We start from the raw sequence: 21,065 nt of genomic DNA, 5'->3' as shown, positions 1-21,065 counted from the left end.
GGTGGAGGCTCCTTCTTTGGAGGCTTTTAAACAGAGGCTGGATGGACATCTATTGGGAGTGCTTTGAATGCAATTTTCCTGCTTCTTGGCAGGTGGTTGAACTGGAAGGCCCACAAGGTCTCTTTTAACTCTATGATTCCATGAGACATCCCTGTGTCTCTTCTGAAGGGATGGGAAGTCTATGGTTCTCTACATGTTTCAGTCTCTTTGTCACAGTGATTCAAAAAATCAGGAGAGCCAACACCTTCCAGCCCAGCTACTCTTTTGTAACTACATCTGCAATCAAGCCCAAACATTTGTGACTAAAATAACTAATGCATTTTTACCAACGTCCTCTGCATTTACATAATTTAAAACTTGATTTTCTTCTGCACTCTTGTATTTTATAAAGTGCAATGCACACTTCAGGACTTCATTAATGTAATGAGTAAATATGAAATACACTGGAAAATTACTGAGCACAATAGGCCCTCACATCCCACAATAGGCTCACACATCCAAAGAAGAAATAAGTCATGATACATCAGTGTTAAAGGACCGGACATGTTTATCTTTCATTGTATATCATCACATTCAGGCTTTCAGCTTATACAATAACTGTGAGGATGAGATTTATGATGCTAGTGACAGAAGTCAGCATTTGCATTTGCAAACAGTGACTCAGGTGTCAACTCTATTTAAATCTAAGGAAGTAAGGGCTGCAATGAGCTTTGTGTAAAACTATATAAAATAATCAGAACTATTTCAGAACACTTACCAAATTGAGCCATGATTTCCATTTTGTTTTAAATTATTTGGGAAAGCAAGCAAACAAGGTGAATGTAACGTGAATTTCAATGGCACCCACAGGATACATGTTCTTTGATCACTGAACTTTTTCATGAGCAGAGCAAAAAAACTGGCATCTCACCAGAACACTGCAACACCCCAGAGATAGCACTGTCATGTCACAGATTTCTTGAAGTGCCAGATGGAAAAGACTACATGCAAAAATTGTGGTGGTGGTGTTCTATCAAGGATCTCCCACTGACATGGTCTGTTGTGCCTAGAAATATCTTCAGCACTTGACATTCCTTCCAAAAAAAATTAGCCAAGAACTGCTATGGTTCCAAAAATGGCACAGCAGAACTTGTGATTATTTTTTCCCATGTGAATAATGAATGCAGGGATCAGGGCAACTATAGAGGAGCTTGTGGGATTGTTTGCTGGGTGTGCAAGATTACTTGGTTCCATTTGAATACTATGCATTGGTGAATCAGAGTGATGTTTGCCTCTGGTTTGAGCATTTGCAATCAGACATTTCCTCATTTTCATGAGTACAGTGTCCAGGAATAATAATAATAATAATAATAATAATAATAATAATAATTGGAAAACTGAACTGTTTGTTGGAAATGAAAGCTATGGACTTGTCAACATCAGGAGAGGAATTTTCCAGGGAGACTCATTGTCCCCTCTGCTTTTCATTATTGCCATGATCCCTCTGTCAACAATCTTACAAAAAACAAATCTCGGCTACCAAACATCTAAGAATTCTCACAAAATTTCGCATCTGATGTACATGGATGACCTGAAGCTGTATGGAAAAACAAAAACTGAAATCCAGTCTCTGACTAACACTGTCCGAATTTTTAGCACTGATATCAACATGGAGTTTGGTTTGGACAAATGTTCGACAGTGGCATTGAAGAAGGGGAAAATCATTGAAAGTGAGGGCATAAATATGCCTAATGGCCAAACAATAAAGTGTCACCAGCCAGAGGCCTATACATATCTGGGCATATTACAGCTGGACAACATCAAGCATGAACATGTGAAGACTGTGGTCAGTAAAGAATACACACAAAGGGTCAGAAAAATTCTCAAAAGCAAGCTCAATGGAGGCAACACCATCAAGGCCATAAACACCTGGGCCATGCCTGTCATAAGATATACTGCTGGCATTATAAACTGGACACAGATGGAACTGGACAATTTGGACAGAAAAACAAGAAAACTCATGACCATTCATCACTCACTGCACACTCGCAGTGATGTTGACCGGCTATATCTGCCTAGAAGATCAGGGGGCAGAGGACTCTTACAAGTAAAGCAAGCAGTCAAAGAAGAAGAACATGCCCTGGCAGAATATGTAAAGCAAAGTGAAGAACCTGCTTTGATTGAAGTTAAAAATCAGAAACTCCTCAAAGCACAGCAGACAAAAAACCAGTACAAGAAAGCCACACTACAAACTAGAGCTGACAGCTGGCACAACAAAACATTGCATGGAAAGTTCCTTGACAAAATTGAAGGAAAAGCTGACAAGGAGAAGACCTGGCTCTGGCTCACGAATGGGACCCTGAAGAAGGAGACAGAAGGCCTGATCCTTGCAGCCCAGGAGCAAGCCATCAGAACAAATGCAATTAAGGCCAAGATTGAAAAATCAGCTGATGACCCAAAATGCAGACTGTGCAAGGAAGCTGATGAAACCATTGATCATCTCCTCAGCTGCTGTAAGAAAATTGCACAGACAGACTACAAACAGAGGCATAACTGTGTGGCCCAAATGATCCATTGGAACTTATGCATCAAGTACCACCTGCCAGCAGCAAAGAACTGGTGGGATCACAAACCAGCAAAGGTCGTGGAAAATGAACACGCAAAGATACTGTGGGACTTCCGAATCCAGACTGACAAAGTTCTGGAACACAACACACCAGATATCACAGTTGTGGAAAAGAACAAGGTTTGGATAATTGATGTCGCCATCCCAGGTGACAGTCGCATTGATGAAAAACAACAGGAAAAACTCAGCCGCTATCAGGACCTCAAGATTGAACTTCAAAGACTCTGGCAGAAACCAGTGCAGGTGGTCCCGATGGTGATGGGCACATTGGGTGCCGTGCCAAAAGATCTCAGCCGGCATTTGGAAACAATAGACATTGACAAAATTACGATCTGCCAACTGCAAAAGGCCACCCTGCTGGGATCTGCACGCATCATCCGAAAATACATCACACAGTCCTAGACACTTGGGAAGTGTTCGACTTGTGGTTTTGTGAAACGAAATCCAGCATGTCTATCTTGTTTGCTGTGTCATACAACATCGTTGTGTCAATAATAATAATAATAATAATAAAAAACTTTATTTATATACCGCCCTATCTCCCGGATGGGACTCAGAGCGGTTTACAGTCATAAAAGCAACACAAACATTACATAACAACATAATACACATTATTAAACAAAGTAAAATAATACAATTATAACAATAAATCACACTTACATGACCAGATCAAGGGGACGGGAACCATAAAGGAAAATCTAATGCAATATATTCTGGCTCAGAAGTTGGCGGTAGTCCAATATAATTACTCAAAAACCTGCCGACACCACCAGGTCTTCAGTTCCTTACGGAAATTGGATAATGTAGGGGATTGCCTGATCTCTTTTGGCAATGCATTCCAGAGCCGGGGGGCCGCTGCCGAGAAGGCTCTTTCCCTCGTCCCCACCAGCCGCACTTGAGACGGTGGTAGGAGCGCGAGAAGAGCCTCCCCGGAAGATCTCAAGGTCCGCACTGGCTCATAGGAGGAACTCATTCTCTCATCTTCAAAAAGAGAAGGGATAAGCCACAACAGTGGGTCTCGGGCTGGTCGCTATGGTAACCTAATCTTTTTTTTTTTTTTTTTACTCGGTGCCTCTGCTGAACAAGGTTTCCTCCTTATTATCACTCTTTTGAAGATGATTGTTTTGGAGATGTTGCATTGGCTTCCAGCACAGAAGCTTTTTGAATGACTGAAGAGCAAATGAAATTATGTATTTGGCCTTCCAGCTGATGCAGTGATTCTGTTTGCATCTCCCGCGCTGGCTTTTCTTTCCCTTTTCCAGGGCTTAATTTCAAAGCCTCTGCCTTGCATGCAAGAACCCTTGTAGGCAGAATCTATTTCCCATTTAGAAAAAAATTGTGAACTCAGAAACACTCAAAAGAAGAAAGAAACTCTAATCAGCAGGAATAAGGAGGCAAGAATGTAATATCCCCCTGCCTCTTGAGATGGGAGCTGCTACTTTCTAATCAAGAAGATTAGAATGCATCTGAGGGTCACACTCACATAATTGTTACCATAATCCACATATTATGTGGATTTGGCTCGCAACTGACGTTAGCATGGGCTTCCTCGGGGCAGGGAACCTTTGGTCCTCCAGATGTTTTGACTACAACTCATGCTGTCCTATTACAATTGACCAATGCTGGCTTGTGGCTTCTGGCCACTGAAGACTGAAACGCCTGTAGGGCAAAAGAGGTCCACATGGCCATATGAACTGGCTCTGAGATAAAAAGTGTCTTTGAATCCATTAATAAACCCCTAAAGGGAGGTTTGTGGGATAAAACAATGAACTAGTTGAGAAATAAACACATGAACCTCTCAGTGTTCCTGCAACATCTCTCAGTTGAGCAATCTGCTCCTATAAACTAGCTCCCATTTCCATCATGAAAGTTTAAACTGTATCTTAACCCTGACAGCTGTGACGGAGAGGCCCTGTTCTACCTTTCCATGCCATTGCTAACCCCAAAGCAACTTCAGGCTGTTCCACAAATCCCACTTTTGAGGCCAGTGAAAACTGTCGTGCTTGAATTACCAGTGTTGGCCAATCTCCACCAGGACATGCCAACACGTAAGGGAAGTTTCTGCATTACTGTGCACAACTACTTCAGTCCAGCCTTAAATTACTGGAAGTGCACTTGCTTTCCATATACAAGATACATGTCTTTATTTTATTTTATTTTTTTAAAGGGGAGGATGAGGGAAAGGGTTAAGAGAACAGTATGCAGGTAAGACCTCTGTCTGAAACTCTTCACTGCTGCTAGTCATAGCAGAAAATATTAGTCTAAAAGGTCTATTAATTTTGATTCAGTTAGCTTATTCATTCATTTATGGGAGAGTCATCTAAATTAAAATGTTATTTGAATAATAAACGAGAAATCTATGGCCATTTATATGTTTGGTGACAATTTCTACCACCTAAACTACTCATAATGTTGATTGGGGCTGATGAGGCCTGGAGTCTAGTAATATCTAAAAAATCAGTTATCCAGCCCTTACAGTGGATAAGCTTGTGATGTTATGGATAAGGTCAGGGTTGCAGCAACAGAACCACATTTCTATCCTGCCATAACTTGAACAAATATTGACACAGCAGCATACCAAGGGTGTTTATCCTTGAGTTGGGCCCCAATACCAGCAGGAAAGTATAGGTCGCAGTACAACATCTCACTGGATAACAATGTATTTTCACTTTGGCACAGGATACTCTTACCTGTAGGACAATTGCTGGCACTGAAAAAATCATGGCCTCATTAAACACTGGATTGGCTTCATCTCTTTTCACTGCAGTCTTTTTCTTGCTGATTTTCCGGCCATCCTGCAGTAAATATACTTTGACGAAAGGATCTGAATGAACGGGAATAAGCAAATCATTTGATTTGTATACAAAAAAAAATTGACTAGGAAAATTTGCAATACTTTATTTCAGTACCTATTTCCACTATGTATTAAAATGTATTATTTAACAGGCATTAAATAGCTTGACTCTGTACACACTGAAACCATTCCTGGGCTTGCCCCCATGTTAGCTGCCCGAAGTCCCTTCAGGGAGATGGAGGCGGGGTACAAAAATAAAGTTGTTGTTGTTGTTGTTGCTACTGCTACTGCTGCTGCTGCTGCTGTTGTTGTTATTCATCAGCCTAGAGAAGAACACTTTTTAGGCCAGGTTTTCAGGAGGAAGAAATGTTGTGACATGCATTCAAATCACCTTTCGTTAGATTGGGACAACACATGTATCCAAATATCTAAATTTTGAAGCAGATTATTTGGCCAAGAACTCACTTACATCAACCAAGAAAATCCAGTTAATTAAAACTGAAAACTACTGGAACACTACCGAGACCCTTCAAAGGCAATCACCTCCTACAGATTTGCAATTTCTGCTGACTGTTATTTAAGTAGCCCCAGCATGATTCCAAAGCAATAGGTTCTCAAATATTTTCATGACTTCTCTGCTGTGACAATTCCCTGGAGATGACCAGAGATGCTTCAAAATAGTAAGTGAATATCCCTTTCCCCTTTCAATTCAATACCTTTAAGGTGAATCTTTCATTATCAGAAGAATGTAGCTAACTCTGGGAGCTATGACCACAAACAAATTTATTTTCTGATGTGTCTCTCATTATTACACCTTTTAGTTAACCATCTTGTTCAGGAGATCCAGGATGGATTCCTGCTGAAAATGTGGATGTTGGATGAAGGCTGATCACTTAAAATGTGACAATTCCCTCCAGGAATTGCCCCAATCACTCTGACTGATAGAAGCAGGGACAATCTTATTAATTATGAATTCTTTTCAAGATGGAGAAAAAGGCCGTGTCTTTTCATTTCGGTGCTACTGATCCATGCATTAACTCAACAGTGATCAATTCAAAACCTTTTCCTCTAGCATCTATTTACATCATTGTGGCAGAATAAATTCTATGAATGTTATAAGGATTTATGGATAAGCAAATTACATTTACCCATAAGTTATTACATTTTTTTGAATTCCAAATTATTCAATCAATCTAAAACCTTAACTAATGAAAGAAAAAGCTATGTATGTTTTTAAAGATAAAAATGGATTGGTTTCCGGCTCAAAAACTAACAGACAAGGATACTTTTTGTAACTCTGCTAATAATCAAGGGAAAGATTTGTGTGCAACACTATGAGTAGATTATGCCATAGTGATTACTCATCTATCATTTCAACAATCTACCCAGCATTGCATGAAGAAGGGATATGCAATATTTGAAGACTCTTTACTGACCTGCAGACATTTTGCCATTCGTCCACACAAGATTCTTGGCTTTAACCACAACTACAGTCAATCTCTCTGCTGTTGGTAGATAGCTAAGAGAAAGCAGGATTTCCCCCACTGAATCCCTAGCCTGCAAGGGAAAAAGGTAGAGGCTGTTAATTGCTCATTAGTCTATCCCATTAGTTGTGTAAAAGAAACAGAGGCAGAAATTGCTTCCTGGTCAATGGCATTGGGGAATATAAGAAGGACAGGTTGCTTATCTATAAACATGTTTCTTTGGGTGGTCTTCTATGAATCCACACAATATATAGTTACTGCGCCTGCATAGGCTCCAACTGGAAGCTGTCCAAGCTGTGATCTTTCAAATTTTGGTGGTAACCCTGCCCACTCCTCCCCAGGGCATAAAAGGTGCCCTGGCTCCACGTTCCCCAGTTCCTTTGCTGCTAAGGCAGCTAGAAAGGGGGAGCTTTGCATAAGGGGGGGGGGGAGGAATGGGAGGATTTGTGTGGATTCACTCAAAGAAACATAGTTATAAGTAAGCAACATGTCCTTTTTCTTCATGATCTCTGTGAATGCAGACTAGCAAGCTTAAGTCACAGGTAGGTGGGACATATGCCAAACCAACAGCATGTAGTGAATAAAACAATGTGTTTCTTTATTGCATAGAAAGAAGAAAAAGAACACATCAACCATGTCTTTGTATCAAAGCAGTGAACGAACTTGGATGAACCAAGATATGGAACACAAAACAACAACTCAAGTACACTGCCTATAAAAGACTGGGTCTGTGTAAGAATAGAGAGAAGTAGAACATACTGTTTCCCCTTTCTTATTCTTATTCTTTTGTACAACACCATTCTCTAATGTGTGTTTTGGATAAGTTCTTTTATTTTCTTTTGTAGCCTTCTGCTCTTGAGGCTATTCACATTTTCAACAATAAACAATGTGAAACATGCTTAACTGAGTTATTTTGTTGGGAAAAAACAGCAGGAATTTCACTCATTATTGGAGTAAGAAGTGTGCACACCTCAAGTCAAGTGACACAGGATGCCAGGACTGATCGGCCAAATGCAGTATCTGAATAAGATCTCAAGTCCAGTCTGTAATGTGACACAAATGTCATTGTGTTCACCCATATGGCAGCCTTGCAGATGGTGTCCAGCAGAATTCCATGAAGGAATGCTGTAGAGGCTGCAAGGCCCCTCGTAGCTCGACACCGGACTGAGGTGGGGGGGGGGGGGGGGAGGATGATGAGCTAATCTGTAGCAGTTCAATCACTGCAGCTCAGAGAAATCAGATGGGACTCGAGCAATTTCCAAGGAGTCGAGGAAATCGGGAACAAGGGAGGCTATGTTGATTTCTCTACCCGGGCTTATAGAATCATAGAATAGTAGAGTTGGAAGAGACCTCATGGGCCATCTAGTCCAACCCCCTGCCAAGAAGCAGTAAATTGCATTCAAAGCATCCCCGACAGATGCCCATCCAGCCTCTGCTTAAAAGCCTCCAAGGAAGGAGCCTCCACCACAGTCCGGGGCAGAGTTCCACTGCCGAACAGCCCTCACAGTGAGGAAGTTCTTCCTGATGTTCAGGTGGAATCTCCTTTCCTGTAGTTTGAAGACATTGTTCCGCGTCCTAGTCTGCAGGGCAGCAGAAAACAAGCTTGCTCCCTCCTCCCTATGACTTCCCTTCACGTATTTGTACATGGCTATCATGTCTCCTCTTAGCCTTCTCTTCTGCAGGCTAAACATGCCCAGTTCTTTAAGTTGCTCCTCATAGAGCTTGTTCTCCAGACCCTTGATCATTTTAGTTGCCCTCCTCTGGATACTTTCCAGCTTGTCAACATCTCCCTTCAACTGCGGTGCCCAGAATTGGACACAGTATTCCAGGTGTGGCCTGACCAAGGCAGAGTAGAGGGGGAGCATGACTTCCCTGGATCTAGACGTTATACCCCTGTTGATGCAGGCCAAAATCCCATTGGCTTTCTGGACTCCTCATGCATGTGTTTGAATGTGATACACATAGATGAGGTAGAGGGTGGTGTCGCCATGATCTATCACGCCAATTGTGCCGAGGCCATTGAACTCAAGGTTGACAGAGGCCTGGATGGCACCAGGCAAGTTGACTACTGCACCGTTTGGGTTGGTGGGCAAGAAGACTTCAAGACTCTAAAAGATGTTGAGCCCTTTGAAGCAGCCAAACTCCTCGAAGCAGCCACTGATAGCACTGAGGTAAAAGCGGCTGTGGAAATTGATGGAGCTAAGGACTACTGGTATAACAGTGCCTTTAGCCTAGCCACCTGTTCTTTCTCGCTTGAGCTGTGAAGGCTTAGAAATGGCAGCACAAGCCGACCACATGGCCCTCGCCAAGGCAGAGCAAGCACTTGGCATAGTCATCGGAATCTGGCATCTTTGACACACAGTTGGTGCAATGCTTGACATGTGTCGTTGACATCTCTTCAAAATTCCAAAGAGAGCTGCACAACGGAAAAAAGGACCCGGGGAGCATGGAGGCAGGGCACTTTTTATCCCCTGCGGAGGAGTGGGCGGGGTTACCACCAAAATTTCAAAGATGACAGCTTGGAAAGCTTTCTGTTGGAGCCTGTGCAAGTGCAGTAACTCCATATTGTGTGCATTCACAGAGACCACAAAGAAAAATGTAATTGAGACAGATTTTGTAGACACGATTCAGTATTTCGATGACCTAAAAGGTGGCCAAGATCTCCACTCTTTTCAGGGTTCTGTAGACACCTTTCTGATCCCTCAGTTGCAGTCTCTAATGAATTGCCTGAAACAAAGTAATAGCCTTGCATTGGGAATCGTTGAAAAATAATGATTGACTAACAACACATATCTTTCTCCATGACATTTATGACCCAGGGCCAGCCCTGGCTATTTTGCTGTTTTAGGTAGAGTTGTAAATTATGCTTTCCATACACCCCACTCAAAAGCTAAGGCAGAAACGTTCATAAGTTCATCTCTCCTTGCATGTCAGTAAGAAGCCAAAATAACTATAGTAATGTTCTGAAACAACAAGTAAGCAATTGGTTACTCTTACATGATATCCCAAATCAGCTGCCTCAGGCAAATATCTCACCCTACCTTATGGGGGAAAGAAGTACCAAGACAGCTAACTTACCTTGTTCATGTCTTGTAGATAGAGCCATGCATTGAAAGGACGAATAGAGAGATCTAAATCTGACAGCTTCAGTTCAGCTACCCCAGTGCTGATGTTCCTCTCATCTTCATCAATGCCAAAGACAGAAAACCTTAAACTGTTTTCCTCCAAGGCAGAAGGATCCAGGGGAATTGAAAATCTCTCATCAAAGAAAACAGAGTACGCACTCCTTTGGATCTGCACAAGAAACAGGAAGCACAGGAGAAGGTAAAAACCCCACTCAAGTCACAGGGCCCTGCCCTGCTTTCACCTTTCTTTTAAAGAAGAGGTGTTTAGGTTATCCTTACATACTTCAAAAAGCATCCATGTCATCAAAGGAGCAAATTGGGGGATCCAAAGGGTTAAAGTATCTTCTCACTATATCAAGTCCTTCTGATGAGTATGATTACAATTTATTTATTTACAGTATTTATATTCCGCCCTTCTCACCCCGAAGGGGACTCAGGGCGGATCACATTATAACACACATAGGGCAAACATTCAATGCCCATAAACACATCAAACAGAGATTGAGAGACACACGCAGAGGCAAGTTAACGTTCTTCTGAGGGGATGTTCGATTCTGGCCACAGGGGGGAGCAGCTGCTTCATCATCCACACTGACGGCACTTCCTCATTCCAGGTCGTAAATTAGTTAATCTTGCCTCCCCACTTATAAGTGGTACCTTATCTCCTACTTGATAGATGCAACTATCTTTCGGGTTGCTAGGTCAGCAACGAGTAGGGGCTATTTTTTATTTTTAATTGACGGGTGCTCACCCCGCCACGGGCTGGCCTCGAACTCATGACCTCATGGTCAGAGTGATTTAAGGCAGCTGCTCAACAGCTGCGCCACAGCTGTTAATATGTTAATATCCTCCAATGTGACCTTGGGAATAGTGAGTGTCATAGTCTATCTAGAAGGCACCACAATAACAGATCTGAATTCACAGAGCTGAATTTTCCAGGAACATGTGTGTGCACACCTTGAAGTTTCTGTTGAATACATCATCTTATTAAGCTCCCCTCCCCCTAAGAACAACACAGCCATTAATATGAGCTAGTCAGTTCTTTGAAGAAGAGACTTTTCCTCTTCTTTTGAAGTCCTCTGGAAACGACTGGATTTCTTTTGCTGTAAAAAGGTGATGGAAAATGTGTTAGCAAAGCCCTTTCTGTGACTCTTCAGCTCTTATTCGAATAATGACATTCCACACTCACACCAGCAATGCCAGAAAACTGGGGAAAGGGAAGGAGAAATCACAAACCTACTTCACCTCAATAGCAAAACTTGATCTCAAGGAGTACTCTCTGGAGAGCGCTCAAAGACAAGGAAAGGAGAGCAAAAGATAATGGATAACTGGCCCTCATGCATTGAATAAACCTAAGCAATTCTAAATACATGTTGTATATGCAAATCTGTGAGTGTCAACAAAACCAACCGCTGTTGAAATAATACATTCTTATGAAACATCTTGGAGAACCTTAGCACACATCAATAGGTAAGAGACTTAACGGGGGGAACTTGCTCTTTTACAGCCAAATACAAGAATACACCACATCTATAAATTTATGCTTTGTACATATATATGATCATACCATACAACAAGTAATTGGACACCTGAAGTAGGATTAATAATCCAGCAGTATTTGATTTTTTCCTTTAAAAATAAATAAACCAGATCACAATGTTGAAATAAAATATAAGAATCCAGGACATCCACTACACAGAAAGATCATGGAATAGACCATCTACTGCTCAAATAGGAAAAGCAGAATGAATAACCAAATAAATGGACCTTTACAGCATTATTACGCCATCATACCTTCAAGGGGAAGTCATATCATCATGTTCTCATTCCCCATTTTATCTTGAGAGTGGTCTTGTGGTGAGGAAGATACAATAAGAGATGGCAACTGGCTCCCTAGTTATAGGTCATTCAGTCAGCTCCATTGCTTAGTGGGGATCTCAATCCTTGTTTCCTTGCACTACCTATCAGTATCCAACCCTCACTGGTTTTCTATATATGTACATAAATGCTTTGTTTGTTTGCGCTCTCAGTGTTTAGATCTTCTCTTTAGCAACACTACAGAAATATTTGCACTAGTGAGTGTATCCTGGAAATATTGCTGACATTTCAGGATTGATCTCAAGGAAGACTCCCTGGAGAGTGCAAATAAGCAAGGACCATGTTTTACCCCAATGTCATTTTTTAGAATCCAAGGATCTGCTTGCCCCTTCGCTATTTGCCTCAGACATCTAGGCGCTTCCTGTATTTCTGTCTCAAAGACTTCCTATACACTGTTGATCGTGCTAATTCTTTTCAAATTGCTTATTGATTCCCTGACTTCTGGTGACACACAGACAGGTCTCATTTCATACTTACTGCCTGCCAGCCAGCCATCCTGTTTACCCAGCAACCTGCTTCCAATTCCAGGCCACAGTCAGATGGGGAAGAGGGATTTTTGAAGATCTATCCCACTCTGTGCAAAATCTATAGCATGCTGGCTTCTGTCTGTGAATCCTCTTTGACTAATGCACTCAGCACACTTTGCTGATTAAGCAGTTTTCTTGTATTTACCCTTCAAAGCATTTGCAGCTAGCAACTCTTGATTTCACTACTTAAGCAATAATAGCTTCCAAAATCCAGGGATTTTGTGCCTATGACTTCTTTAGGCCAAACCTTGTGTCTATGCAGATAGGGACAGCTCTCACTATTTTGCTTCTTGAGACAAAAAACGAACTAGTGCACCTTTCCCCTCCCCATGTATAACCAGGTTGGCATCTGAATCTTGCTTCATCAGGATGGCTTCCTCCACCATCTCAGAGGATGGTCGACTAACCTACTGAAGTGAAGGGGAAGCCACAAAATCCATTGGCAACTTTGGTTACAAGCAGCAGGCCTTTGGGAAGGTGACTGTTTCCAAGCAGGATGAATCAGATGACTAAATGAATAGGGTGTGAATAAGTAGCATAGTCTGGTTAAGGAACAATAAAAAGGATATTGCTGGCACTTCATTTAAAACAGAATGACAACTTAGAATTCTACTTTTAAGTAACTGAATGCTTGGACAGAAGAGAGCTTTCTTTTTATCACTTTCTACACACATGGCAAGTAACATAAAAATGTATTACACTGAGTGAAGAATTTATATACAACCCAAAACAGTTTTCTTGATATTCCTCTGAGAATATAAATTTATATAGTGAACCATTTCTGCTCTGCTCCATTCTCCCCCCTCTCTGTCTCCCATTCCCAGGGTACGTGGGAGGTTTGCTAAATAAATGATCAAGCTTGCAGTGCAGAGACTGTCGCTTTGCCATTTGAAAGGAAATACTGTAAACAATGTCCACTAGCAACACAAACACTCTGCCTTATTTGGGTCCCTTCCACCCCTGCCTCCCTTGATGAAGGTTACTAGTTTTATTAGATTGTTATTTAGTGAAAGAGATTTTTCGTTCTGTCAAAAAACTACAACAGAAACAAATGCTCATGGCAGAGAGGTAAGTGTTGGACTTGGAGAGACCTCTGCTCAGACCCAGAAACCCAGGAGATATTCTTGAGTAAGTTATACTCTCTCAGCTTCAGAGAAAGGAAATGGATGGGGCTTCCATGTAAGAAGCAGGTACAAAGCAAAGAATAGAAAAACCACTACCACCATTAAAAGCACTGAAATTACAAGAGACAGAAGCTGTATCTACATCTAAACCAGAAAAATACTCCAGAGCAATCTGTTCTGGAGTGCTTTGGATAGTTTACACATACAATTCACATAGCTAGCTAGGCCAACAGTGCATCGGCACCAGTGCCCTGTCCCCCTGTCCTCCTGACCAGAAGCGACTCCTCAGCAGAGACTTGCTGGTGCAATTACTTTTGTGAAGCCACAAGAGGCTGAGCAATGTGACCACCATAATGGACCTTGCCAGCAAGACTCTGCCAGGGAGCTGCTTCTGGTCACCAAAGCAGCAGTGGATCATTTTGACATGTGGACACTGGATTGCCCCTGATCCAGCTCTCAACACATCAAAACATTGAGGATCACTCCAAAATTTCCTGGATGCTCCAGAATAACATGCAGTTCTTGTGATGAATTAACAGCTTCTGCAGCAGAACCAGCCATATATCACTGTGGACTGTTTACAGTGAATTGAGGTATGATTTATTTTGCCTGTGTAGAAACAAGGAGAGTGAAAATGAGAGAGCCAGACATGAAAGAATCACATACACAAAACACTGAAAGAATAAGCATGGAAACCTCTACCATGGCAGTAGAAGGAGAGCTTTTTTACAAATTTGAAGGCAATAAACAGCACATGGAAACTGGATTAAAGAAGTACAGAACATCCTTCAAAAAAGTTGGCAGGGAAATCTGGAAACTACTAACGCCTGCATTGTGATGGGCCTGAATGTGGAAGAATTTTAGCCCTATTCAACCATTTATTTGACTATGCATTTGATAAAATGCATTTGATTCAGACAAGGGCTCGGGCTGTGGCGCAGGCTGGAGAGCAGCTGCAATGAATCACTGCAATGAATCACTCTGAGCATGAGGTCATGAGTTCGAGGCCCGCTGGGAGCCTATGTCTGTCTTGTCTTTGTTCTATGTTAAAAGGCATTGAATGTTTGCCTATATGTGTAATGTGATCCACCCTGAGTCCCCTTCGGGGTGAGAAGGGCGGAATATAAATGCTGTAAATAAATAATAAATAAATAAAACTGAGAAAGAAAAAGAAATTACATGCAGTCCCTGCCTGCCTCTGTCAACTTTGCCGCTTCATGTCTGCATCAAGTCAATGCTACTCTCTCTCTCTAGTAATCCAGGAAACTAACAGATTTTAATTAATTTTCTAATAGATTAATTAAAATTAATTGTTTTATTATAAAACAATAAATTCACATTTTTATTAACACCAAATTTCACATGCCTTAGTTTCATTCTTCTGGAACTATATAACACATACTCTTTTTGTTGTTATTACAGAAAACAATTGCCTGGTATTACATGTAGGCAAAAAAAGGCTAGTAATATTTTTGATAGCATATATTTTTTTCAAATATTATACTTTATTGCACTTAATTCTACAATTCTGTCAATTTCCTGATGTAACAGAAATGCCAGCCTTTGTCATTCCAGCAACAACCCCTGCTCTGTTTTGGTATTCTCGTTTTCTCACACCTATATTTTGCTTTGACACTCTGTGATGTGGAAACAGCCTTTCTGCTAGTTTCCAGGTCCAATTCCTCAAATAGAACACCTCTCTAATGAAGGCTTCTGGGCTCAAGCTGTTGTTCAATGCGCCATTGCATTTTTTTCCCCATTCTGCTTCCTCTGGCATCTCTGAGTGCCTGACACAAACCCCTCTGGTGCTTGGAAAAAAACAAAATTAGTCCAGAGAACTCAGCAAGTGCTAGCAATTGTGCGAACATAAAACTTTCATCATTTCTGAACAGCAGGGCACTATGCTGAGGAAGAATGTTAGCCATGTGCAGCTGTCACAAGGCTACAATGCAGGAAGAGCAATGGATTTTCATAGAAGAACAAAATATTTAATATGACCTGAGTTGAAATCAGGTTCTGTTGAAATCAGGTTCTGTTGAAATCTTTCCAAGAAAGTATATTCCACATTGGGATACTGGAGTCATGTAACAGTAAGGATTGAAGAGAGCATGAAGGTACCGACTCTATCCTTTGCACTATAGTATTCATATCCAGAACCCCTATAGTAAATGCAATAATTAATAACTCATTTAATAGCCTCAATAGGTGGATAAATTTGTTTTTATGGATTTAAAACAGTAAACATCAAATTGAACCATGTGTTTCAAGAAAGCTGGAACACAGCTTCTTTGGATGACATTCAATAGCCACAGATAAGAACAGGTGTTGGATGGTAGTACAGTAAGACCATGTTATGGATTGATGATGATAAATGGAAGCTCTTACATGTGTCTGCGATCCAGAGTCACCCACAGAACAATACTCAAGTTTGCAGAACAAAAACATAGGAACTTTACTGAATCCAACAGGTCAAAAAACAGTAGTATTTACAATGGTCCCTCTGGTCACTTACAGAAGTTCAAAATCATAAACAGTCCTTTCTCAGTCCACAAATTTGCTTCAGAGAAGAATACAGTCCTGGTTCTTCACCCTCTTTTCTCAGCAGCAAACAGGTGTCAAAAATAGTAAGGCCTCTCCAGCAGTACTCAGCCAGCACTGAAAAACTTGTCCAAACTGGTTTTGCAGTAGCAGAACAGAAACAGTATCAAATCAATCCCCAGGTTTTTGCAGGCTCAGCCAATCAGCTTCATGCACTTCATTTTTCAGTTAACACACACACAACATAGTGCCTTTGCAAACCATGACAGACCACTGTATTTGCCAAGGATACATTCCTGGCCAGACAACAGTTACCTGAAACTGCAAACACAACCCAATGCCAACAAATTAGCTGACCACTGCCGCTAGAATAACATAGAGTTGTGGTGGGGGATCTAGAATGCCCTGGAAGTCAAATGAAGTCTAACACCAAAGGGTTTCATAAAGATATTCACCCCTACCCCAATTTTTTTCTATAGCCATCACATCAAGGAAGAAGTTGATTAGATATGAGCATAGCTTTCACAGAGTTGCCACAGCATTGTTGACATCATTTAACAACTATATTTTGTTCTCATTCTCACTCACTTTCCTCCAGTTCGTAATAAACTAAATATCCTTCTCTTCCACTGCCTTGTTTCATTTTCTTCATTACAGCACGTCACACTCAAGGAACTCTCTCAGCAGCATCTTAATGCTAGAGCTTTTTGGCAGCGTCTCTTACAGCCTAGGGCGTTTAATCACCCAAATAATGTAAAATAGCATCTATAACAAGAAAACCCTCAAGCAAGAAAACGGTAACTAACATATCACTAATACAATTGTTCCCCAAACTTTTGTTAAGTTGTTATCTGAAAATTGGAGACAAAAGTCTTTATTTTATCTTTCCCCTAAGTTTTAGAGGGAGAGAGAGGGGGGGGGAGGGGGGGGGGGAGAGAAATATGTGTGCTTCAGGTACACCACCTGCAGAATATGACTACTCAGATTATTTCTCATCTCCACAAATTGCTGCTAATATATTCATGGAATATAATTAGAAGCTGTACAATTAGCATTACTAATGAAGGATGGCATTTTTATTGCAATTACAGATCTACATATGGATTCATAGCTGCCTTTTATTCAGTATGAGTACATATCATTACTGTAAGAAACACTCCCTCAATACCATCTTAACGGATAGTAGAGCCACAATGGATAAGGAGATCTATTCAGTTCCCAATCTAGGTGTGATATCGAGAGGTCAATCACCCCCTGCTTTCAAGTTAATCTGACATGCAGCAGGCAGTTCCACAGGTCCCAAGACCCACAATTGGATGGAATGGGGTGGGAACATGATCCAGTCTGCAGCCACTCATCTCAAATGCTTCTTCTGATCTCTTTCCTAACCCCAACCTTGTAACAAATACCCTAATAAAATGTTTCCTAACTTGCAACTTTATTCCTGCCTTCTGATATTTTGTGTCCTTTTTCTTCCAAAAAAATAACAATAAAACCTTATAAACTACCTTTTGGGGCCGTGGGAAGCCACTGGCCAACCCAGGGGGCCTCCATAGGCAACCTGGGGGGAACAGAACCACGTTTCTCCAAACCGCGGATACGAAAACCTCAATAAGCCCTGTAATGGCGGGTCCGCCAAAACGCTCCGTTTCGGTGGCATATTCTTCCTGGCTAAATCCTAACACTAACTGCTATCTCACTTTTTGCGCCAAGGGCTCCTGTGCTCGGAAAATAACCTTTTTGTTTAAGAGCCAAATTTAAAGGGACAAAAACAGCTGAACGGTGGTAATCAAGGAACCGTTGAAGACAGGAAAGCTGGACATAATCCTATCAATGTCTCATCCAAAAAGATAATAACTCTAGACTCCCCTTGTAGGCGAAAACCTCGGCGGGTCGATTGGCAGCCCGATTGCACATGAATCATTCATCAGTACATTGTCTCTTCCTGTCCCGCCTCCCTGCCTCCTGATTCGCTGCCGCGGAGACGAAGAAAGCCCGTGATTGGTTCCTGGAGCGAGGCGGGAGACCAAGCCTCCTCCCAGCTGGGACGCGCCGGCCAATCAGCGGCCAGTGGGCGGGAGGAAGAGGGCGGGAAATTTGAAGAGGCTTCACTTTGAAAATTGTATAAAAATCTCTGTATCCACATGCTTTGCCTGACGGACTATCGCGGCAATTGCATCCGTTTCAGCTGAATCGCAATAAAGATCACCTCGGTGGCATTTCCTTCAACTTTGGCTGAGTCTTTCATTTCATCTCAGGAAAAATCAATAGATCTATAGATTGGGCTTCCCCGGCTCGCTAAAGTAGCGATCCCTCCTTGTTGGGATCATATTGTCTCCCCTCACTGGGGCAGACTTCCCAAAGTTCGCGGTCGATTTCAGGTGCAAGGAGGAGAATGCTTCCTGTCCCCTCCCATTAGTCATCAAGTATGCTCCCAGTCACAATTCCTCATTGCAGCATTGCTCACTGGTAGGAATGGGATTCTCCTTGCTCCATAAATGGGAGCTGAACAGATCTCCTTTGTCTGAACTGGCTGCTGGAAGTTAAGATGGGCTGAGCGAGTGAGACTGGGAGATGTTACTCAGTTACATATCTGTGGATAACTGTATAAACAATAAGACTAATTGTACACTTTCTCACTTGGCTGTTTTTAAAATCAAAGGTATCAAGAAAATTTTGAAATTCAAATTTAGTTTTTAAAAATCCATTTATATTATTTTATTTTATGAAGTCAATGCTTTTTGAAAATATGCCTTACTATCTTACTTTGATTAGACAATCGTTTTCAAAATTCTCAGTGGCTGGTTTTACTTGGAAAGCTTGGAAAAAGTAATTTTGGACTACAACTTCAAGAAATCCCCCAGCCAAGCATGGATTCTGGAAATGGCAGTTCAAACACAATTTCCCAAAACTCTACTCTTTTTATTGGTGGTCCTTTAATTGAACATCCTTTTAGCTAGCAATCCACTTTTTGTTTTTTGAGACCCTTTCAACTGGAAATGCAAGATTTGCTTTGCTATGAAATTGCTATTGAGCTTTTCCTAGGGTGTTGGGCCATACCATCATCCTAAATGAATAAAGATCTTGTCCTAAATAAAATATGCCTATACCAAATCTTGCACTTGACAGCTACTAAGATACTCAGGCCTTTCTAGGAAGTTCATCAAGTAGGACCATTAACCTCATCAAAGAATCCCTGAAAAGATCCCCTGACTGACAGATCTTTCACACAAGATCTATTCTCACAACCTCTGAGAATGCCTGTCACAGATGTGGGTGAAATGTCAGGAGAGAATGCTTCTGGAACAGGGCCATACATCCTGGAAAACTCACAGCAACCCAAGATCTATTCTACTGCCAAAAGCAGGGTGAGGTCTAGAAACAGCAATGGAAGAGGACTTGTTGCCAAGGATGTATGGATGACACCGCCATAAAAGTATTATTAAAAAGTTGTACCAGAAACACTCATTTTAAAATTGAAAATGTATGAAATTTTTAGAGGCAAATGTTTGGACTGGTTTTTTAAAGACTTCGGTGGGAAAACAAATAGACTAACATGTATAGAAGTGCACAGTTTGGATCTTGCAAAAATTAAAATAAACAGTCACACAGACAAAGGTACACATACATTTCCTATCTGGAAAAGGTCAGAGCCACATTTCAAGCACATTTCAAACATCCTATTCAGTAGTTACAAGACTGTGAGTTGGATTTACAATTGTTCAACTGTTAGGGACTGATATTTATAGATGTTAATAGCTGAACCTGATTGGGAAACTCCCTGGATGGAAAGGTAAGTTGATGACAGAGTTCCATCATAAGTTGATGGCAGAGCTCCATCATTGGAGTTATATCTGACAATGCAGTTTCTCAGTCAGAAGACCTGATACTGATATTCATACCTCTCAGTAGCAACCATGCCTATATAGATAAGTGAAAAATCCTGAACTATGAATAGAACTAATGAAGAGCACAAAGAAAAAAGAGAAAGGATGAGCATACTGTAGCAAAGAGACAGCTTTAGTACAGACTACTTATGTGTTCAATTCACAGCCAGCTTAGCAGCAATGTTTACAGTTGCCTTGCCAAGTCTGTGCTCTAGGGATATAATTCATTTCCACTCATTTTTAAAGGCCATTTGAGATGAATGTTTGCAAACATCTGAAACATAGTGAGCGGTCAGAAGCTTTATCATAAGTTTTGCAGGATTTCCTCGTATTTTAAAATCATAGAGCCAATTAATATGTGTACTGATAGACAGAGGCGGCCCTAGGTAATTTCGCCTTGTAGGCGAACCCTAGTGGCCATGCCCCCCCCAAATTGCGGCCCCCAAGCCCTGCACATACCTTCAGCAGTGGTGGCAGCAGCAGTGGCGGGGACCATCGGCTGCCTCCTCGCCAAACGCGGAAGGCCTCAACTGAGGCCTAGCTCTTTTCGCAAGGTCTCACAAGGACTCGCAAGAAGAGCTAGGCCTCAGTTGAGGCCTTCTGTATTGGGCGAGGAGGGAGCGATGCCCCCCCCCCCCCACTGCCGCTACCGCCACAGTGGCGCCTCAACGGTGCCCCTGGGGACAATGTGCCACAAGCGGGCGCTTACATTGGCCATTATGTTGGGCTGGCTCTGCCGATAGAGCAAGAAAGATGCTTATATGCTGGATCAGACTTGTATGAAAGCCGTGCAGGCGGAAGATGACGTGGATATTTTTCTGTATAGGTCCTACAGATATATATTAGTGTTCTGTGGGACACAGTCATGCAACAGAAACTCTCAAACCAACAGAATTGGGAAACACTCCCCTTTTGAACTATAACATCAATCAGCATGGCCACTGGTAATGGTGGCTGGAGGATTATGGGTTCTGCAATTTCCAAGCCCTACATGCTATAAGATAAATCTGTGTACTGGCTTTCTATAATCAGAAGACCAGTACACAACACATATGCTCTTAAAAATAAGTTCAGAGGGCAGCTGTAAAAGAAAGGGACAGAAC

At 41.7% G+C, this 21,065-nt stretch overlaps 1 protein-coding gene across 2 annotated transcripts in view; it reads right to left on the bottom strand.

Annotated features, from left to right (window-relative positions):
• The window catches only part of syt12 (synaptotagmin 12), a 72,450-nt gene that overhangs the window by 8,778 nt on the left and 42,607 nt on the right, over positions 1–21,065 (bottom strand). For both annotated transcript variants that reach the window (XM_003214791.4, XM_062967524.1), the window contains 3 exons: positions 9,962–10,177; positions 6,836–6,956; positions 5,296–5,429 (listed from right to left, as the gene is read on the bottom strand). In XM_003214791.4, coding sequence (XP_003214839.1) covers positions 5,296–5,429; positions 6,836–6,956; positions 9,962–10,177 — 471 coding nt within the window. The remainder of the gene's footprint in view (positions 1–5,295; positions 5,430–6,835; positions 6,957–9,961; positions 10,178–21,065) is intronic.

This window comes from Anolis carolinensis, chromosome 1 (assembly GCF_035594765.1).
Source record: "Anolis carolinensis isolate JA03-04 chromosome 1, rAnoCar3.1.pri, whole genome shotgun sequence".
Taxonomy (NCBI): domain Eukaryota; kingdom Metazoa; phylum Chordata; class Lepidosauria; order Squamata; family Dactyloidae; genus Anolis; species Anolis carolinensis.
This window is presented reverse-complemented; position numbering and strand designations above follow the sequence as displayed.